Raw genomic sequence first — 22010 nt, 5'->3', positions numbered from 1 at the left:
CAATACCTTTTCTTCTTCTTAAGCTCTCCCTTTCTCCACTCCATAATGGTGACTAATTACCGGGCCTAAACGATGTCACCCATGCAGGTGATCTCATCCGATTCGACTCCATTCCCACTCAGCATGATGCACATGCACTTCCCACAGAGATCGGCCAACGAAAGTGAAACTGGGAAAAGAAAGAGGAGAGGCGGAAGAAACCGAAGTTTCCAATATTTCTTTTTCGGTTTTGTTTTTCTTAAATATTACACAATGGTCTGGAGTCGAACGCCCATCCAAGTCAATATTATGTTATGTTAATAACTCTGAGGCCGCCGATGGGACCCCGAAACTTTCCCACTCTAGCTGGGCAATGCAGGCGAAATTCTTGGCATGCGATGCAGAACTGGTCGGATGTTGGATGTTGGACGTGGGGATACGTTGACTCGCCTCGAATCGGATTCGATCGCTGCCAGCGGTTCCGGATCGGATCGGATCGGACCGCCAGACAAGCGGACAAACAAACAGACAGTATGTCGGAACCCCCTCGGAATCCCCCCGATTCGATGGACGTACGTACGAGTATCTCTTTGGCCCTCGCTTCGATCCGCTTTTTTCGTAAATGGAGCTTGAAGCGCGACCGCGCACCGCAGGCGATGATCAAGCGAGTACACTGAGGAAAATCTTAAAAATCTATATAACTTCAAAACTGTAAAGCACCAGTGATACTGATATAGAAGGATTGTTAGAAACTTAGGACTGAAGAAACGAAGTATTTTCTGTTAACCGCCAAATTTAATTTTATGGACTTATGTTCCGTTCTGCTCAATGCTTTCACTTATCCTAACTCTACTTCTATAAAATATTTGATCCTTAACGTTAAGAAATCATTTAGTCGGATTTTTATATCTTAATATAGATTTTAAAGTGCAGCCTTGAATTATTAGACTCTGATCCCTTTAAGCTTTTAAAGAACAGAAATTTGTAGGGATATATCCATTAGAATTTTTCTATATCTTTTCCCAGCTTTTTTATAGGCTTGGAAATATTTTTAAGTTTTTTGTTGTATCACAGATATTTTTTTCAGTGCACCAAAGCATTGCCACACAACCGCTAAAACGACGACATTCGCTTTCATTTCCAACTGCAGTTCCTCTCGGCTGCTGGTCAGTCACACTTGCTACCCAGTGCCATAGCACACCATATTTTCATGCCATGCCGTGCCATGCACTTGCCACACGGCCCCCCTGCGCCCTCGGCACTCCACGCCACTGCGACCCCTTCTCTCCATTCCCCCCGCAGAGGGGCCCCCCCTTTCAGCTCGACGGTTCATCGGTTTGTTGCACTTGATGTTCGGTCTCTCTGTTTCTGTTCAAGTTTCGTCTGTGTTGCGCAGTTTCGCTTTCGATTTCTTTTGTACTTTCGATTTTCCATACCCTTGAATAAGTTGTCAAAGGTGTTTGGGTGTTTGGTACCGTAACTCTTAATAGATCTCTTAGTATAAGCCCTTATATAGTTTAAAAATGAAAACCGTTAATATGGGAGTCCTATAATTATCTGTAATATTAAATATTATATTTATATATTTATAAGTATATACTTTAATCACTGTTTAACAATGAACACTGCATAAAAATCCATTTTGGATTCCTCGTATACACTTCAGTTCAACAAACTTTTGGAATATGGCATGGTATAGTAAGATATGGTATTTTTACCTCCCCTTTTGTTTACCTTTAAACTGCGCCCGGTACTAGTAAAGCTTACCCACAAATATGTATATAAATATGCCCATGGCATTAACCCTTGTCCCTACCCTCTTGAAGTCAATCAACCTGTGTCTCGGCTGATCGCAAACCACTTTCTTCTTTTCTTTTGATCGGGGTCTGGGGGACTTAATAATCGTGCGAAACTTATTAATCATATTTCATGTCGGAGGGGCTGCCATGCGTGGTGGGTAAGGGCATATACGTATATACTTATAGTTATGAATGAGCGGAGATTAGCCGTCATTGGCTTAATCGGGCCTAAGATCGGCGACGGCCCTTTTGGCCAGCAAGTCGGGGGCCACTTTCATTTTTATTTCAGTTGGATTCCGAACCACTGAGGCGCTGCGATTCATGGTCAGCGAAGAAAGTTGTTCTCACACATTAATTATGCTCCTCCGAAACCTCCCCATCGATTGATTGATACGATTTATAACCGGAAAAAACACTGTTTCTGGTAAAAATCGTTTTCATTCATTGATGGCCGGTCAAGTAATTCCAATTGTCTTACTCAATCTTGTTTTTCTCGATCCCTGGCCCACTTTACTTTCCTGAAGGTACGACTGTATGACAAAGACCCAGACTTCGCCAGACTTCATCCACTTTACAATTTGATGGTTCACTTATAAGAATTGATGGCCTGTAATTTTCATGTCCCATACAAAAGCATTTTGGAGAGGAAATTCCGTTTCGTTTTCTGAAGAATTTTGGGGCTCGGGAATTATGTAGTGGTTTTTGCATTTGTTTGTTGTCAACAGATTTCGCGGAATTTAAATTATATTAGCATACTGGCTAGAGTTTTGCGGAAGTGATTAAAATTCCACGAAGTTTTTTAAAAGGTTGAGAAATAAATAATGAACTTTACAAGAAAGCCTGTTTGATTGCTTATGATTAAAGAACATCAATCATGCGACTTCAATTGATGAATAACTTGTAGCTTGCACGTGTTTTAATCATAATGTTTGACTTTTATGGCTTCATTGAATGGAAAATTAAATTAAAAAAAGCTATTTGATAACTTTGGCAGAAATTAGTAACCAGAAAACCAAAAATTGTTTATAGCAAGCGCGGTTGGTTGGAAAAAACCTGTTGCCATCTCTTTGCCAACTGGATGGATGTGGTGGCTAATGATGATTTAGTCGGCTGTTGTTGTTTCTCTGTTTTTGTTGTGGTTGAGGATGTTGGTCCGATGGATGTTGCCTATTAAGCCGCAACTTAGAAACTCGAAGCGAAACAACAACTGCAATGGCAAGATTGAAAATACACATGTATAAATAAACAAAATAAATAAACAAACAGAGCTAGCAGCCAAAGCCAAAGCCAAAGCAGGCTGAAATTGAGTTAAAAGCCCAAGAGATTCGACGAGATTCAAGAGATTGAAGCTGCAAACAACTTTCCACTCCAGCTCGAAGTTGTTTGGGACTTGACTTGACTTTGACTTGGACTTGGACATGATCCACGTGTGCGTGCGGCTCACTAACTAAACACGATATACTGAGTTTATACAGATAGATACAGATAGATAGATATATGTGATATGTGGAGGGGATGCCACAAATTGTTTATTTGTCAATCGGTTTTTGGCTTATTAGCCGCTGCGGCAGCAAAAGTGAAATTTTCCACAACTCTCGAGCTCGAAGCCGATTTATGGCCAGCGGTACGATTCAGTTAATAGCCCCGACTGCTGCCAATAAATCAGCCCGCTTGGCAGTGAGTGAAAAACGTGACTTTTGATTTGACATTTCACAGTCATAAGTATGCGACTATGCCCCGGGTTTCTTATCAAATTAAATCGAAAACAAGTCGGTCTCATGCAATTTAAATTCATTTGCTGCAGCTGGGGGTAAGTTGGGGCCCGGCCTCATCGCGAGCGTCTTGAATGTCATCTCGAATGTGGCTAAATGTCAAAATGCATCAGCCCCATCCGAGACATCTTCCCCGCTGCTAATTGAGTCATTTGGTTCTTCTCCACCTCTCTCTCTCTATAACCATTTAATTCCCCAACTAACCGATTGCATTCTCTATTCGTATCTTGCACGCTTGCGCAATAGCGAACCTCGTCGAATCTGGCAGAACCAGTAAGTATAAAACTGCATATATTGCGGATAAGTATGAGCTAAGATCCCCCGATCGCCTCTGGTCTCGTTGCCCATGTCTGTCATACATAATAGTGTTTGCATGACTTCATATCGAGTGTTTTCTGTATGTGATTATTTTCATAAATAGCACGGGGGTCTATTCTCACCAGGAATTCTTGTTGTGGTTTTTCGTTTACTTTTTCATACATTTTTGTAATATACCAATTTTAAGTATTTTCATCGTATTACGTATGCAGTAAAATATATATTATTCACACTAAAATTGTTGTTGGGGTTTTTCGTTTTTGTATATTGATGTACACTCATATCACACTTTCTAAAATTTATATTTCCTAAATATAAATTTGTACATATATAGGATATAATATAACGACGTAGTAATATTGATTTTTAAACTGAAATTATTAAATGTTTCTTAATTGATTCAATAGAACATCAACTATTTTTAACGTAGTAACAAATAACGATGGCAAATTAAATGAAGTAACAACATTTTTACTTCAACGTTAAAGACTAATCCATTTTAACTTTACTAAACCTTCCAGTCGGTAATGGTTTTCAATTAAAAGTAATTTATAAACAAGTTACCCAAAACCTTGCATTATAGCCCACTAAGTACTGAGTTCTCAACAGTCACAGCCTTTGATTTGTCATTAGCATTCGGATTTGTGGCTGAGTTACTCACTCGGCGCGATCAATCAGTTGGGCTTTTTATTCGACTGAGTCGGTCCACATTTGCACGGCGCACTTTGCTTCATTAGCCAGCGCCTGGGGGCGTTGCCACGCCCATTATCCAGCGGCTCACTCAAAATTCTGCACGCGCAGCCCCACAGACCCCCCTTTAGTACCCCCTTACTACGCCCCATTTCGTTTGAAAATCTCCCATTTGTGTGTCAGCCGCGACATGCGCGATGCATAAATATTCAGCATGTGGCTTGGTTTTGATTTGAAATACCCTAAAAACAGAAGTTGGGTTGGGTTGAGGCCTCCAAGTTGGCTCCTGAACAATGAAACTCTTTAAAAACTAGAAGGCACATACGAAGAGGTAGGTGACAAATTAAATTACAAGATTGTACAGACTGAAACACCCATCATTATATCCATACTGCCTCTAGAATAATGAAGCTTTTGATAAATAAGAACACAATAGAGATCAGGAAGTCAAGATTTCAAAATAATAAATCCATTCGATTTATAAAAAATATATTTGAGTTTTACAAGCTATCCATCTTTTATTATCTCCTAATCTTCTTGAGTTAATTGGTTATCTTAACCTTAGTGCATGATTGACCTTATGAGAAACAAACATTTTTCCCACACCAACCGTTTGCTAATCTATTATTAAACACTATTTACGGAGGGTATATTATTATCCACATAAGCGAAGGCTCTTTTTCGTTGTATTTGATCAATTCTTCTGGGGGGCAACGTAAATGAAAAACAGTTCGCACAATTTGGAAGACAATTGTGACTCATTTAGTCACGAATTTTTCCTATTTTTTGCCTGTAGTTTTCGTATAAGTTTTTTCTATTTTTGCGAACAACCGAAACAGCAACCGACTGGCATTGATAATTTATGTTTGAGTGTCTGAATGTCTGTGGAGTCGGTCTACGTGGTCGGGTATTACGAGTAGCCAACGGTATTTTTCGGAACCCCTTTACCATCGGAACCATCGCAGTCCCCACACGTCGCACAGTTTAGCGGTGGCCGTAATGTTGTGACAAAAAACTAGATCGCAATTTGGTGATCGTGTGAGCCGGGGCACCGATCGCAAAACGGGTCGTTAGAAGGTGCTACCTACCCACTAAACCTGAACCTATTTCTGTCACTTAACTTCTCGGACCCATTGAAATTTATGTGGAAAACGTGTCGACTGACTTAACCTGATGAAAGGCTGACAGCAGCTGCAAGTCGCAACTGCAACTGCAATTGCGGCTACTGTTGCAGCAACTGTTGCAACTTGCAACTTGCAAGTCTCTCACTCATTCTCTCTCCCCTAGTTATTTGAATACAAACGTGCGACTTTTCACATAAATCAATGTTAATGGCGCATTTAAACGACCCACCACCGTCAACATCCAGCAGCCAGCCCAGAGAATATCATAAAATGCAAAAAGGAAAAAAGACATAAGAAAAACACAAACCAGATAAATAAAATTAGCCAGCGTAATTGCAAACCTGGCAGCCGGAGACCCCAAAAAAAGGAAAAATATATGTATATAGAGTAGCTCGATTAGACCTCCGTGGCAGAGGAGTGGGAGGTATATTTTTTCCATCCGACCAACTTTGTTAAGTTGTTGGATAGGCTAGTTTTGGAGGCGAGTGAGTGGCCGGGAACTACCGAATTACACATTTCGTTTTTGGGCTTTGGTTTTCGGCTTTTGGTTTTCGTTTTTCCCATTTTATTGTTTTGTTAACATTTTATGGTGTCAGCTTACAAGACATGATCGGGGTCGCACGGGATCGAGTCAAAAATCGGGATCCCAGGCAATATTTGGGGTTGCATTGGTCATTTGCAAAAGGTGACTTAATTGGTGGTTCGTTTAAAGTGTAGATAGAGTAAAAAGGTAGTATGATATTTATTGAAATTTTTTATTAAAAATGATTTTTTTTGGGTATCTTACCTTATGTAGAGAAATTCTGCATGAGTTCTTAGTTAGCATTATAACAAATATTGTCATTGTATTTTAAAATTTTGTATGTGTTACTTATGTTATATCTAGCTATTCATATTAAGACTCGAATATTACGATCTTAAATTTATTTTTAAAAACATCTTATTATGATATACCAATATGTGTCGCTTTTTAAAGATTGCAATTCTATGTTTTTTATACTTTATATATAAAAAAAAGTTTAGTATAATCGATTTAAAAATTGCTGATGCCATTTTAAGATCAACTCACTTTCTTTAATTAGCTGTTGATTGACGACCTTAGGCCACCGTTGGAGTTGTCTTAAATTAAATGTCGGTTCAGTTGGGTTCAATTGGAGGGGGCATTGTGCTATTCCTATCCCCACTTGGCACTCTCGTTTGCGGCTTTGTCAAATCGAAAGAAATATATGTACAAGTATACACCCACCGAATCCAGACCAAAACAATCCGAAACCAAAAAAAAACGACGGCAGCCTAATGGCGGGCGCGACTAACGACTGAAATCCACTTTAAATGCGGCCCAATTGTCGCTTATTGTTCGCCTGCTCTGGACTGTAGGCTCTATAGAGGTGTGCAAAGGCCGCGACCCCCTGAAACCCCACCAATGTGTGGCAGCCAAGTGGTCTGGTTTTTGTAGTTGTTTCTACTTGTAATTTATTTTATTTGCTTTAACCCCCCAAAAAATAGAAAATAAAAGCCAAAAATACCACGCAGACAGTTAAATTGGCGCACGTCATTAACATTAGTCATGGCTTAGACGAATAGTTTGGTTAATACCAATATAAATGTGTGTATATGTCGGGTTACGGTGTAGTTAACGTAACACGTGCGCGATAAGAAGCCCAACACAAAAGGGGGCTAAGAAAATTTGGCATTTTTTAATTAAAAATACATTTAAATTTGTTTTTTTTTCGGTCCCGAGATAAGCGAGATATGATAGCTGTGTTCATTTTCTTTTCGTTTATTTTTCGCCAATGATATTTCCGAATAAATTTGTTTTGCTAATTAAGATTACACATTCCTGGTAATTTATTAAACATTTGTTATCGAATGCTAGAAAATATTTTCATAACTCAATAGACTTTCAAGCCATAATTATGTAATTTATATTCCATAACAAATCAGCATTGAAATGTGTTTATTAGTCTTATGCGACACTTTTGTTTATCATAAATATTAACATATTTTTCTTTCGACATCTCTTTAGGCTTCGCGAAAGGTCTCCAAATGTGGATATCTATTTGTGGCGCCAGATTGGGACTTCAGCAATCCATTGTACAGAACAAAGGTGAGTTCTAATGATAATATTGATTTTGACATATTTATGTCATCTTTAAGTTTAACATGGTTCTTAGTTCTATAAGTGGTGATATTAAGCCAAACAAAGGTCTACAATTAATTTATTATTTATTTACTAGTAAACAAGTTCTCTAAAAATATACTTAATTGTATGTTTAAGTTTTTATATGACCACAGGTGTTATTTAAAGAGAAAATCTCAAACGCAACTTGAATCTGCCATTATTTTTTTTACTCATCAGAATAAGAAACCCATTTAAAACTAGTTCAAGAACAACAGACAAGATCCATATCTAATACTCGGTGAACTTAATGACCGCCGCAAGTGTAGCACCTCAACTGCACAGCTCTCCAATAAACTGACTGTTTAGAGAGATCCTCATCCCAAGAGTTCCACACTCGGCGAACCAGTTCGTTTGGGGGCACACGAAAAGAAAAAATCACACCTTGAATGCATTAAGGCTAACCAAATTTCCGATGTCCACTTTCCCAAAAATGCCAAACCGCCTATCCCCACTACAAGTAAATCCCATAAAGCAAATTGCCAGCCTTGTCCACTGAGGGGGGAGCGGGGCTGGAAGGGGTTAGCTAGGGGGAGTGGGGTTGCCATGGGTGGCGACTCCGCGGCGTTGACGGGGTGGTGTGAAAAGCAGAAACACTTGAGCAAATATTTGACAGCATCTGGCGACGCACCACAGCCACCGATTTGTTTTTGGACGGTTGGCAAAGAAAGTGCCGCTGGCTGTTGGCCAGGGGGAAAGGTGACATGGGGGAGGGGACACAGGCAGGTAATGATGACAGTTTGACACTTGATGCACTTAAAAAAAACATTTTTCTGTTGATTCATCAATAGCTATTTTTAAAGTTTTCCATAAATAAATATTCAGTGGAGTCCAGTTTATTTCCTTTGTTTTATAAGTACTGTAATTGAAATTTGTGCATTAATAAATGCATTGAAGTCTTGAATTTATTTTTAGAAATAATTTTTTATAATATTGGGAATTTTTGGGTCGAAGTAAGAATAGTTATATTAGGCTGGTTCAAAAAATAGAATCTCCCTTTGTAGGTTTGATTGAAAAAAATATGTATTCCAAATCCAAATGTTATATTTAAGGATATGTTAAAAATTACTCATACGACACGTATGCCAATTATAGTTTTGTCATAAAAATCGTTTTTTCATTTATTCGTTTATATAGTTGTTAATAAAAAGGAAGAGAAATAAAAAAAAGTTTTGAAGTCTATGCCGCTTAACTCAAAATAAATTTGTGGTTGAAGGCAACAGTACGTATGAGTGATATAAACATTGGAGGCAATGCGAAGACTTAGGGTGTTTTTTCCAAAATATTTCTTGTGGTATTCCTTTTTAAGGCCTCAATACTCTTAAAATGTCATCGTAAGGGTAGGATTTTAAAATGTTCATACAAGCGTTGTTATTGCATCGGATAAATGGATATCAAAATGTATTATATGCTAGGAATCCTAACTTGGGATACAATGTTTGCAGGATTTTCCTTGCAGTGCATTCAGTACAGCTAACAGCACCCGCAGGGGCATCAGCTGATGGCCAATGCCGGCAACGCCTCTTCCACATCCTCATCCTCTTCCTGGGACTGGGAACTCGGGCCTAAGACTTGGGGCTTCGGCTTGGTTTTAGACTGGGCCTTCGACGTCGTCACTTCACTCTCTCGTGGCGATTTGTATCTCGACCAATTAGCGAATGACGTAGCGACGTGGCGACAGCAGCGCATCGTTAAAACCGCAACGCAAACGTTCGGCGACATATGCAAATGGCTGCAAACAGTTACAGGTGGTTTGTGGGCTTTCCAGGGGGCGGCAGGTGGGTCGGACAGGTAGGAATGGTGGCCACTCTGCCCAGCCTCCTCTGATTTGTGCTGAGCGACGTCCGAGCCCCGACAAACTCTCTGGCCAAAGACAGCGATGCTGATGATAATAATAAAAGTGTGCGCATGCGCAGAGCGCACTTCCTTGTTAACAACATAAATTTACGTATGTTTTTTAATAGATGGACAGGTATTTAATTAACATTTGTGCAGAAGCAGTCGCAGTCAAAGTCGCAGTCTCAGCCTCAGTCGCTCACAAACCGGATGTTGTTTTCTGCCGAGAGCTGTTGTGCTAGCTCTGGAAAAGCACTCAGATCCATCGAGCGGGGAAGGCAGTCATCAAGTGTCTTGAATCGAGGGCGGGGCTAATTGTGGTGCTCGAGCGGGAATGGGAAGGAAATAAATTTAAGCAAACTAGCCAGTGTTCGGCGGTTACTTTCTTTTGGCGAATGTGCAAAAGTAATTGAATTAATGAAGAAAATTGGACAAACTTTTTTTTTGTTACTAATAAAATGCTTGTATTGTTGGAAAGAAATTTATGGAATTTTCTAAAAATTAATAATTGGATGATGAGACTCAAAGTGTCCAAAAATAATGATAAAATATTCAAGATTTGATGTCTGAATAAATGTTCTATCTAATTTATTCCTCTTTGTATTCAATCCAACACCTTACTCTATAGGAAGTAACTTAATATATCCGACTAAATGGCTCTCTCTATGGTAATCCCCCACTCAATTTCCATTTCACTAAAGTCCTATGTATCAGGTTGCCTAACTTTCCCGGCTTCTCGGGAAATATCTCCCTCGGCCATCAGTTCTTTATCTCAGCCAAGCAGTCATCAAGTGGTGCCCCTTTCCTGGCCTTCAGCAAATCCACAGCCATGGGCTCTGGGTTACCCACAAAGATCCGCTGCCTGCTCCCTTTACTGCCGCCATAATGTACCCATAATGTACCACTACCACCAGTGGGGCAATTACGTGCTCTGGAGCCCAGGAGTATACCATAGCTCCCCAGATTTCCGACCCCACAACGATTGCAGGTGCAGCCAATTTCTTATTGTCTCGACTTTTTGCATTGGCACTTTTTGTTTGAACATTATTAGGATAGCTGACCATGCACCTGAACTTGATTGGGATGCCTCAAGGTGTCTAGCTGGCCATGTCTTGCCATGGTTTTTTGATTAGATTTCCAGGGTCTTGGTGGGTGGTAACGTGATAAGGTCTACATTTTAAGTCCTTAAGCTACTGGAGAAAGCTGATTCTATAGTTAAATAAATGAGATAAGACTACATCTTAATCATTGTAAGGACTGAACTTAAATCACTCTTTATAAATCCCATTTAAATATTAAACAAGTCAATTAAGATATATTATCCCCCATCTTGTACCAACTAAAACTGGTCCCAGATCGGCCCAATACCCTCGAGCATAGCCCTTAAGACAAATCGACAGTTAAGTTAAGCATCTGGAGTTCCGAAAGTAATTTCACCGCGCCTGCCGCTGAAACCCTTTTTAGCATAATTTCCGATAATTTCCTTTGACAAGTTAAATGCTGCAATTTGGTATCCGATAATTTATCATATAACTTAATATTGATTGCGATTATGAAAGGGCAGGCGAAAAAGGGGGAAGACTCCTGGCTCTTTTTTCTCTCTTACTAGCTATCTTGGGCCAAGACCCGCCGAGCATCTTTCTCCCTAGGAAACGGCAATAAACTTACGGCTTGGAATTATGCAGATTTTTATCGCCTCGCCAACTTTTCTGCATACAAAGTGCATAATTTCCAGAAAGGAAAACCTGCTCCAGAGACGTGAGACGGAAAGACAGACGGACACGTGGGCAACATAAGCGCTGGCTGAGCAGCAGCCGATAAGCTTTTGCTGGGGAAATATTTTCATAATGACGACTTTTGCGTGAGGAGGCATTCAGCTGGGGTCTTTCGAGGGGACAGGAGAGTTCAATGGACCTGCTCCTGGAGAAGAAGTAGAAACCCCTTCTAAAACGGAAGTGTTTGCCTCGGGTTGATCTCGGGCCAGGGTCTGATAATGAAATTGATAATCACAATCATCATGGTCATGGGGCTCTGAAATGTTGTTGATTGACAAGTCGGCCAGGAGACTCTCCTCTCTCGCGGGCTTTATTAATTAAACCAGGAAGCATTTTCGGCCTGCCTCCGCGGGCAGTCCCACTCTATAGAGCCGTACAGCTGCTGCAGCTGGGGATCTTGAAAATATTTATTAAAAATTATGCACGCATTAGCTGGCCCGGCGGTCGGTCTCCCTGGGCTTTATTAAGGAAGTGTTTTGGCTTGGTGGGCGAATTACACGAAATGCTGCATATTAATTTAGTTTCTCTAGCGGTAATAGCCGCGATTTGCGGTCAGGCTTAGAGAGACCCAGACTCGGTTTATGGCATTTTGATAGCCGAGAGAATCCGCTATAAAAATAGGCATCCAAGATTTTACGATCCGTGCCCGTTCTCTTTCCATGCCATATCTTTGTAGAGCTCGATGGAGGCTCGAAACAATTTTTCGATTTTTTAGCTCTACGCCCACTGCATGCGTAGTCGTTTGTAATTTCCTCTCGAAACTAATTACAAATGGCAGATGGAGGGGGTTCTGCGGTGGGGAAAACAAATTAGAATATTAACTGAAAATTGTCTACACGTAAGCAAATTCATTAGTCGCAATTAACGGATGATAGGAATGGAGACTATCGATTAAGTTCGCCTCGGATTGCAGTCGTTCGGTTGTGGGCGTTCGTATCGAAATGGGATGGAAGTGGAAATGAATTGCCGGAGAGACTGTGGGTGATGCGGATGAATAGGCGGGAGATCTGTAATCCAGAACTAATGAGTATGCAGTCTGGGCTGGGGAAAAATAACGATCGATCACCTCTAAACAAATCGATCACGATGCTGTAAGCCCAAAGAAGTTGCTTCCAATTTATGAGACTGCTAATTGGGTGTTAATGATGGACATTTAACAGGAGGGAATCACGAAAACTTACATAACAAATACTATTTCAGAGTTGCTAATTGTAGGGTAATGAAAAACAAGGTTAATTAAATTGTAAAGAAATAAAAATAATACAAATAATATTTTTCGGAATAAAACACCAAATAAAAAATAACATATTTCGTAACATAAAAACATACATAAATATTAAAATTATTTGACATATTAATAATAGTAAAGGACTAAAAATAAGTTTGGAATGACAAATTTTAGTATAAAATAAAATATTTTTAAATAACCCAACTCTTTGCAAACATAAATAATATTTTTATTTGACACCTGGCAAATATTTAGCAATTATGCAGTTATTTTTGTGGCGATCATTCTGGGCACACGGCGTACAAGTGGGTTAAGCACATGCATAAAAACCAAACCAAACAAACTAATTTGCACACTTGACGGCCTGCCAACTTGAGAATGGCTGCATGAACGATTGAATGGAATGACTAACTGAATGACTGACTGTCAGACAGCGAGGCAGCTGCTCTGCCGTCTCCCACCGCCAATAAATAGCAATTAGAATAACATGCCAATAAATCTTGGCTGGCTAAACTCTTTTTCCATAAACTGCAATCGGCTGTTGTCGATGCTGCTTTTGCTGCTGCTGATTTTGCTGCAACTGCAGTTGAACGGAACTGAATCCGACCTTGGCTTGCATATGAGTACGAGATGCATATTGCAGATTTGCTCACTGTAAGAAAATATAGTCTGCAATACAGGTTTAATATGTAATCAGGAAAAAGTTAGCATTACATGGTGTCATTTTTTTTAAATTACAATTATATATATAATTAGGATTTATGCATTAAGAAGTTATATATCTAAACTAGTTAGACTCGATTTCCCAACATCATTATAAAATATACTACTATTTAACTTCATGACATAAGTTAACATAACTCTGATAAATCGGTCATTCCAAATTTTACACATTTAAGTTAAGATCTGTACAATATATTTGTCCAATTTAACTACCCATTTTTCTCAGTGCACTAGAAACTCTCCCACTTGCCATCCTCCTCTTCCACCTCCACGACCACTCGCCTCTTTGTCTCTGTCAGTTTCATTCATAAATAAATACAAAAGTGCAACACCTCTAAATTTATATGTTAATTAGTTGGGCTGCAAGCTGAAACCGCAAATTAGCCCACGACTCGCGAGCGCCTGATGCATTTGCAACTGTCAACGATGGAGTGGATGGTTGATGGTGGTCGGAGGATGGAGGATGGAGTTCTCGACGTGGGTGCCCACCACCACCTCCTCCTTTGCCTCCTCCCTTTTTTCCACCCACCCAAAGGTGTGTTAATTGATTGCTCGGGTCTCTCAGGGCCCACAATTGCTAACGGTACATGCTGCAGGCTACGGCCACCAAATCCACAAGAATTCAATGGCAAAAAAGGCAGAAACGGAGAAAATAAGTCGGAAAACAAAACTCATCTCCGGGGTCCATTCCATTCTGTCAGTCAGCAAAAACCAGACGACAAGAGAATTACTTGTGCACATTGTTTAAAGTCATATTTCAAAGTGACAATCATTTAAAAACGTATGGCATTACGATACCCTATTGAGGGAAAAGTTTAAAAATGCAATGAATTATTGACTGGCTTTCATATCTATTTTAAACTATGTCAGAGTTGACTTATTAAACTAGAACAATTTGTTATTAAACATTTTAATAAGAATCCAATTTACAATTTCATATGAGCATAATAATAATGAAGTTCTCAAGAATTTACGTTTTCCATCAGATTTCGATTGTTTCAACATAGAAAGAGTCTCAGAACTTCGATGGACTTGCAATCGGTATTATTTTGAGTGCTATATGCGATACCGCGTTGACAATGGAATATGGCCAGCTGTAGTCTCCTTCGCCTTCTGTGCTTTTTCCTCGCTTTTTGCTTCTGGCCATTACATAAAACAGCGGGCTGAGACAAGGCGAGACTTACGTAGACGTAGACCGAGCGTCTAACGGAGATGACGTTGACTTGGAGAGATCGCGTATTGGATTTCCACGCCGTCATTGTCGTTGAATGGAGCCGCTATGAGCCATGTACGATGGGCGGGGGGCGGTGGTGCAGTGGTGCTGGGAGGGGGGCGTGGTGGCAGCCCATGTGTGGTTGCATTGACGAACTGTCTGACGGCGGAAAGAGAGGCAATATTTCTAACTGTGGTGTGGTTTTATTGTGCTCATCAAGCCTAGCGGGCCAGCCTTAATAAAATGTTGGTTTTTGCCTCAGCCTACCTAGGATACCCTGGACTAGAAAAGAAAGATATAAAAAAAATCATAAACAATAAAAAATATTCCTTACGGCAATAATTAAATAATTATTCTTATTGAAACACATATGCAAACTTTGATAGAAATATCTTTATGGAAATACATTTGTTGAGTAAGACTTAGATTAGATTAATATAAACTCTTTTGAAGCTTAGAGAGTTTATAATATTCGGTTTAAATAATTCTCCAATTTTGTTTTAGGACCCATTCCCAAACGATTTTAAAGGTCGAAAACTAGGTAGTCTTGTTAAGAAAGACTAAGTTTGAGGTTAATCAATTCATCTAGAACTTAAGATCTGAATTTATTCTACAATTTCAGTAAATAAGTGCTAACAATATGTTTGGCCAAGCTTCGATTACCTATGTTACCTATGTTCTAGAACTTATCTTTGGGTTACAGCATATTCCCCATTCGAAAGACCCACACTTGAGTGCTTATGAGATCTCTACTCATCTTTCTGAGGCCCCCTTCACACCCCCTGGAAGGTATTATTCAACTTTTTTCATTTTCTGCCCGATGCTTTATGCAAGTTCGTATATCGTTTCTGTCGGCATTTGTTTTTTCATTTCATTTTTCATGCGCTGCAGCAGTTTGTTTTTGTCATCTGGCCCCATGTGCAATATTGTGCAGCCAAACAAAAAGAGAGGGGGATATTATGGGGCGGAAAAACAGAAAACAGAAATGAAAGGGGGCGGTGGAAATGGTCGCACTAAAGTTTTCATCATAACGGTAACGACTTTTGCAAAATCACCAGGGAGACGTTAGATGTTTGATTTCCGCGTAATTACCTTTTTTGTGTTGCCCCTGTTGGCTGGGTATTGTTTTTCCAACTTTGTTTGGAGAGTGTCTCGTTCGCACTAATTACGAAAAAACGCCTCCTGCAGCTGCAGATTTGTGGGCGTGTCGACGATGGTGCAATTGTTTTTTCCCAGTTTTTTTATGCTATTTTTCCAGCTCACTCGCCGTTTAACACGTATCGCATTAAGGCGCTTTTAATAAGCCCATTCCCATTCCCCATTCCCCCATAAAAGAAAATAGCTACTAGTGAACGATTTCCGCTCGCGACCGTCATTTGACACGTTTAACGAAATGAAAATGATTGACGACTGGGTTACTTGACGACTTGCCAACTCTGTATTCCCCTATGACTATGTAATACCCCTGTACATATAGACTTTGCCTCTTGCAAAATAGGCTGCTGTGGGGCCCACTGACAAGTTAATAGTCGGCTCTATTAACTTTTTATGACCGCAACAAGTGCTCTTTTGTCGCCCCAAAGGAAGTTGCCTTCACCCGAGAACAACAGCGCTGAAATAATCAATTTACCAATATTGAAAATGAGAGCTGCGAGCTGTTTGGTAATGACTAAATCAATAATTGACTTCCTGCGGTGCTTTGGCAATCCCATTTGATCATTATGGCATTGATTAGTTTTTAGTTTGTTGTGTTGTGTAATTTGTGGTGACTATTGAGTCTGATTGGTTATTAGGACAGCTTTTAATTGTCAATTAAAGCGGTAGAATGAGACTGTTTGTTAACCCAATACCCAAAACTAATTACCAAGCCAAAAAAGTCAATAAAACATTTACCAAAGTGTTGAAATGGCCAAGTCGATACGAAGTCATAAGTCAAGACTGCAATAAAAATAAGTAACTGCTTCCGACAATAGAGAAACAGATAAATTGTTTACCCAATATGGGTTTTTAATTACACGCAATTTAAGAATTGTAGAATTATAATGGTATACAACTAATTTTATTGTAAGAGGTACAAGCTTAAAAAAATGTTCAAAGACATAAAATTGTATTTATTGTCTAAAGTGAATGTTATAACATAACTTTGGGTTAACTAATTTGTATTATATATAATACCATTCCCATTACTATCGATGTGTTTTCTGATACCTGCAAATGTTTTTCCCAAATCAGTTTCCAACCATTTTTCAATCATCAAAACATTCCCTTTCGTAAGCTTTGCAATCGAACACTGATCAGAAAGGCATTTCCCAATGGCCATTCAGACTGGGTGTGTTGACAAGGCTAACCAATAGACGCCCCCGCAGATCCGTCCATCTGAAAACAAGCTCAATTTATGAGCCCAGCTTGTGGCATCCATCATCGCGCAACTTGTCTTGTCTCCTAAAAGGGCCCAGTCTTTGGAAGCTATATGTGCATATGCGTATACCTATATCTTTCTGAATGCAAACGAGAACGCCACATAATAAACGCCAAAAAGCGAACCGAAAAAAAGGGTAAGGAACGCCGTTCCGAGCTGTCCGTGTTATAAATGATGGGGCCCAACTGCGAGTCGAGATTCGAGCTCGAGTTCAAGTCTCTTTCTCTCTGAAGCCTTTTACTCTAGCGCCACATGCCACGGCAAAAGATCTAAGACCATGTTGCACATCAGAAGATTGTCTGTCCGGCTGTCTCTCTGTCTCGGAGTCTGTCTAAATGTTGGCGGCCCACGCATTCTCCGGCTAAGAGATATCCCAGAGAATACCAGGGCAGGGAAACCTGCTGCATCATTTTTCACTCGAAGATTGCATAATGATTGACAATTCATTATGCCAGCCAGCTCTTTGCTGGGATCTCTTAAGCATCAAGGAGTTAATAGCACTGGAAAAAATATGTGTGTTTTTAGGGATAAGTAGGTCTTAAATACTTCATCTTATAAATATTCCAAAAAATTAAATTCCACATTAAAAAGATTGGCATAACTTTGATCTAAATCAGTGGTTACGAGCAGAGGTAGAGTGTTCATTGAAATAATGGAATTTGTTATGCTGTGTGTGCTTGAAGAGCAGTATTCCATGGGCGGCACTGCTTATGTTTTCTAATTTTATAATATCAATACCTTTCCCCAAGTGTACAAGAGGGTTTCTTGGGCTTTTAATGGCCGGCCAGATTAGGCATCTCCCCGTAGGCAATAAGGAAGTGTGTTTGTTCTCCTTAAGTTCGTGTTCTTGCATCTAATAACTCACTAATGAATCTCTTCAAATGTTTTCTTTTCTTTCAGGTGAGTGAAGATCAAATAGACAGAACAAAACGCGATACACAGATTGAACCGTGTAAGCAGAAACTCAATTGCGAAGCAAAGTATCAAGGTCAGCTGATCGTTTAATTGAAAAATCCACAAAGGTGTGACCGCAAAAAAGCAAAACAACAGAGATATCGTGAACTTTCGAAAACAATAGAGAGATCCGAGATCCGAGTACTTGGCCCCAACCGAGAGACCCAGCGCCTGCAATTGAGGCTCATAGACAATATTGCACAACTCTGTCGGTCGTTTTGCACACCTGTTGCCGTGTGTATGCTGCCTTCAAAGCCCCAGTCGATGTCTAATTGAAGCAATTAGTGAACCCATTATGGCATTTTTCTTCGATTTTTTTTTGTTTCTGTTTTGGTTATATATTTTTCGTTACTCTCGCCGATTCAATTAGTTTGGAGGGGGGTTTCGCAGGGGTCCGAGAGGCTCATAATTAGCCCGAGCTTATCTGTGGTTCGGGGAACCTCATCCAATCCATCCATCCATCCATTTCTGTTGGGGCTATGACAACACACCGTAATAAACAACACAGAAACACTGACAAAATACAATTGACCTTCCTTAGTCAAAAGTTCATTTGCATCAATTTATTATGGCATACTACACTATGAACTGTGGGAGTTATTTGCGCAAACATTGGAATAAAAGCCAGGCTGCTTTAGTTGACTCAGATAAAGTCATCAGAAGCGGGATAACTAACAATAAGATATGAATAAATGAAGGTTTAGCCATATAAATTTAACAGCTAACCAGCATGGAATACACAGATATAAAATTTATTCACGCATTAATAAAGGGTTGATAGGTTTCGTTTTAATTTTCTTATTAAAAAGTTCACAAAAGTCTTAGCCAATGCAAAAACCATGCATGTTGTATTTCCGACAGCGGGGTCCAAGTGCAATTTCATTATCTGCCATCGAAAAATGTATAAGCCCAAAAAAGATCCAAAGGCAAATTATGAACCATTTTAAGATTCCAGACGGTTTGCGATCCATTAAAATTTTCTTCCTGCTAGCTTGAGAATAAAAATGTTACTGACTGAGGAAATTCGTTCTTGCTGTTACACAAGGAGCCAACTAAAAAATATATGTAAACAAATTTGCAATCAATCGATTTGTGAACCGTAGATAACCCAAGATTGCATATAAATAGTAAAGATTTAATCTAAGCTTCATAATAAGCAAGAAAAAATAAAAAAATTATTTATGTTTCCTATAAAAAACAATTGACACAGTTTATGGCTACACATTTACTTTAAAAGACGGCTGTCAGCTAGCATAATTTTGTTCTAGTTCAACTAGTTCACCAGAAAAATTTGCATGTGGCTTTTAATCTGGCCAGAAAACTTTACGACTCTGCCAATTTACAACTAGTTTCAAAACTGGAACTGCTTAAAATTCCAAACTCCGGCAGTGTGCTGCCCACTTTGTTTGCACAAAAGAAAAACATTGCAATTTTCATAAATCAAACGTGAAAACCTCGACAACAAATGAAGCTGAGCAGAGACCTTCAACCTTCGGCACTTTGCATAAGCTTCATTATCGTGCGAAATGCCTGGCTGAATGACCACGTGCATGGATATCTCTATGGCTCTATCTTAATTCAACCCATCTCCCTGCACAAGTGTTTCTCCACCATGGTCACAACTCACACAAAGCTGTCAGATTGGCTGACAAAAAATTGGAGGCACTCCGGCTGACATTTAATGCCGTGTCACTGCGAAAAAAAAGAAACCGAAACCGAATCTGCAAATGAGTTCAGTGAACGCGCGACACAATCAACGTCAATCAATGGTCAGCTGACTTACGATGTCCGAAGTTCCCGCTCCCCTCGAATGCAACTTCATATGCATTTTTGGGGGCTCTGCAACCAAAGTCACTTTCGGAGTTTGTTCACCCATCCACGCGGACTGGGAACGGGGCGCCATTTCCAAATATCCATACAAATATTTTTGCCGTGTTTTTCTCTTCGTTTTTTTCGGCTGCAACCTGCTTGGGTAATATCATATGTTAGCAAAACTTGTTGAAAATTCCAAGACACCAATACAAAGGCTGCGCGCAAAACACACACGCTGCTGACCAAGCTCTAATAACTAATGGCCAAGAGCGGAGGAGCGGGCCAGTTTGCGGCTTTGGCGCAATTTGAGACTCGATTTCTTGCACCTAGATACAAGGCAGCCTGCCTGGAGGAAGGCAAAGGCAAACAGCTCGGCAATCGCCAATCGCCAACCGCATTTTCTCAGCTCCGAAACAAGAAAGGAAAGCTGACTGCGAAGGAACAGAGTCCATGGATACCCTAACCTTTCCTAAATGGCAATCTTATGGATACAATTTAATAGAAAATGGGCTGCACACATATAGATATCTATGAAGATAAAGATAATTAAATATGGACAAAGCAAAAGGCAGTTTTTTATATTTAACTAAGACATTTAATTTCAGACTCAGTAAAGGAATAATATAACTCTTTTAAATGTTGTATCTTCAGATAGGAAACGACCTTTAAGTCTCTCTCTCTCTGTTGATGGTGATATTCTTGGGAATCCAATGTGTTCTAAATACATCCCCCAAGAGACAGACTTAAAACAATATTTGGTTAGAATCATATATCATATTAAGATACTTTAAACCAGAATCCGAATATAACGAGAGCATATTTCTAGTTTAATAACAAATGATAACTGGTAAAAACTTAATGTATTCCATTACATAAAGGAATGAATCGAAAATATATTTAAACAATAAATTAGTATTAGCCTTTCAGAATATTACATTAGTAAAGATTAGAACGTGCTTGGTGAAAGGCTCTCTAATTTCCAGCAAGCTTGTTTTCTTAGTCTTTTCTTTGGGGATGCTGTTCTGACATATCCTTGCCAGCAAAAAGAAAGATGAAGGCAATCAAATCGTTTAGTTCTTAGTGAGCTGCACATACTTTTTTATACCCCATATACCACTTCCCTTCTTATCCATCAAATAAACGCAGTTCTTACACGGAACATAATTTTTGTTGAATATCTATGTATATTTAATACTTATATTGCATAAAACTAAATTTTCTATTAGGTACTACTTAGAGCATATTTCAATTTGTAATAGATCCCAAAATATTTCTACCAAACACAAAAAGGTCGGTATTTTCTCTGAGTGCAGCTCCAAATGATGCAAGGCAGTAAAATGTTGCGAGAAATTTTTGCGGCAGCTTTTTCTCTTGGTCAGTTTTTCTGTGGGTAAGAGCAGCACAAGTTGCAGCCGCAGCAACAAAGACGTTCTAAATGTTACGTTATATTATAGCATGATGCTGTTGCTGCATTTGCTGCTGCAGTTGCTGCCGCAGTTGCCGTAACTCCTCTACAGATGCGCCTCGAATTGGGTCTCTTGGCTCGGGGCGCTGTTGCAGTAGCATTTGCTGCCTCTTTGCTGCTTTTTGTGGTTGTGCTTTTATTGTGTAATCAGCAGATAACGGCATTTAATGGCTGAATGAGTTTTCCGGAGAGGGAAACTGCAGCAACGCATTCCGCACGAGTCCATTTACTACCGAAACATTTTCCCCCTTTGTCGATAACTTAATTTTATTTTCGGCTCTGCCTTTGTTTTCTAAAATATTTGCTGGTCAGCTGAAGCGTGGCGCTAATCGATTTCTATTGCCGCAATTTCGGCTTGCCATCAATTTTGAAATTGCCAAATTATTTCACAATTCGTTGTTTTTCCGTTAGTTTCCCATTTCGCAGGTCTTTCGTGGGGCAACTTGAATTGCACTCGAGATACTTGTTATTTAGATAGAGTTGTTGATTGGACGGTTCAGCCCGAGTGGTTTCGATTTCATTTTAGCTGATTAAAGTGTCATAATTAACCGTGGCTCTGGAAATACTCGGTGAATAATTTCTATGTTTTATGAACGCCTTTTGAAATGGTATCTTAAGATATATTATTTCCTCAATTTTATTTTATCGAAAAAATGTAGTTAAACATATTACCCAGAAGAAAGTTCTTATCCCCTAACTGTCCAAAAATAATTTTATGGAACCA

At 39.5% G+C, this 22010-nt stretch overlaps 2 protein-coding genes across 4 annotated transcripts in view; one reads left to right on the top strand and one right to left on the bottom strand.

Annotated features, from left to right (window-relative positions):
- Positions 1-136, bottom strand: part of LOC108009999 (antifungal protein) — a 97273-nt gene extending 97137 nt beyond the window's left edge. Inside the window, exon 1 of the mRNA XM_070999575.1 lies at positions 133-136. The gene's annotated coding sequence lies outside the window, so the exon portion shown is untranslated. The remainder of the gene's footprint in view (positions 1-132) is intronic.
- Positions 1-22010, top strand: part of osp (myosin phosphatase Rho interacting protein outspread) — an 85905-nt gene that overhangs the window by 39951 nt on the left and 23944 nt on the right. For 2 of the 3 annotated variants that reach the window (XM_017082014.4, XM_017081979.4), the window contains exons 2-3: positions 3797-3823; positions 7709-7789. In XM_017082014.4, the coding sequence (XP_016937503.2) occupies positions 3797-3823; positions 7709-7789 (108 nt within the window). The remainder of the gene's footprint in view (positions 1-3796; positions 3824-7708; positions 7790-22010) is intronic. The other variant, XM_017081997.4, reaches the window with a different exon arrangement.

Source organism: Drosophila suzukii, chromosome 2L (genome assembly GCF_043229965.1).
Source record: "Drosophila suzukii chromosome 2L, CBGP_Dsuzu_IsoJpt1.0, whole genome shotgun sequence".
NCBI lineage: Eukaryota > Metazoa > Arthropoda > Insecta > Diptera > Drosophilidae > Drosophila > Drosophila suzukii.
This window is presented reverse-complemented; position numbering and strand designations above follow the sequence as displayed.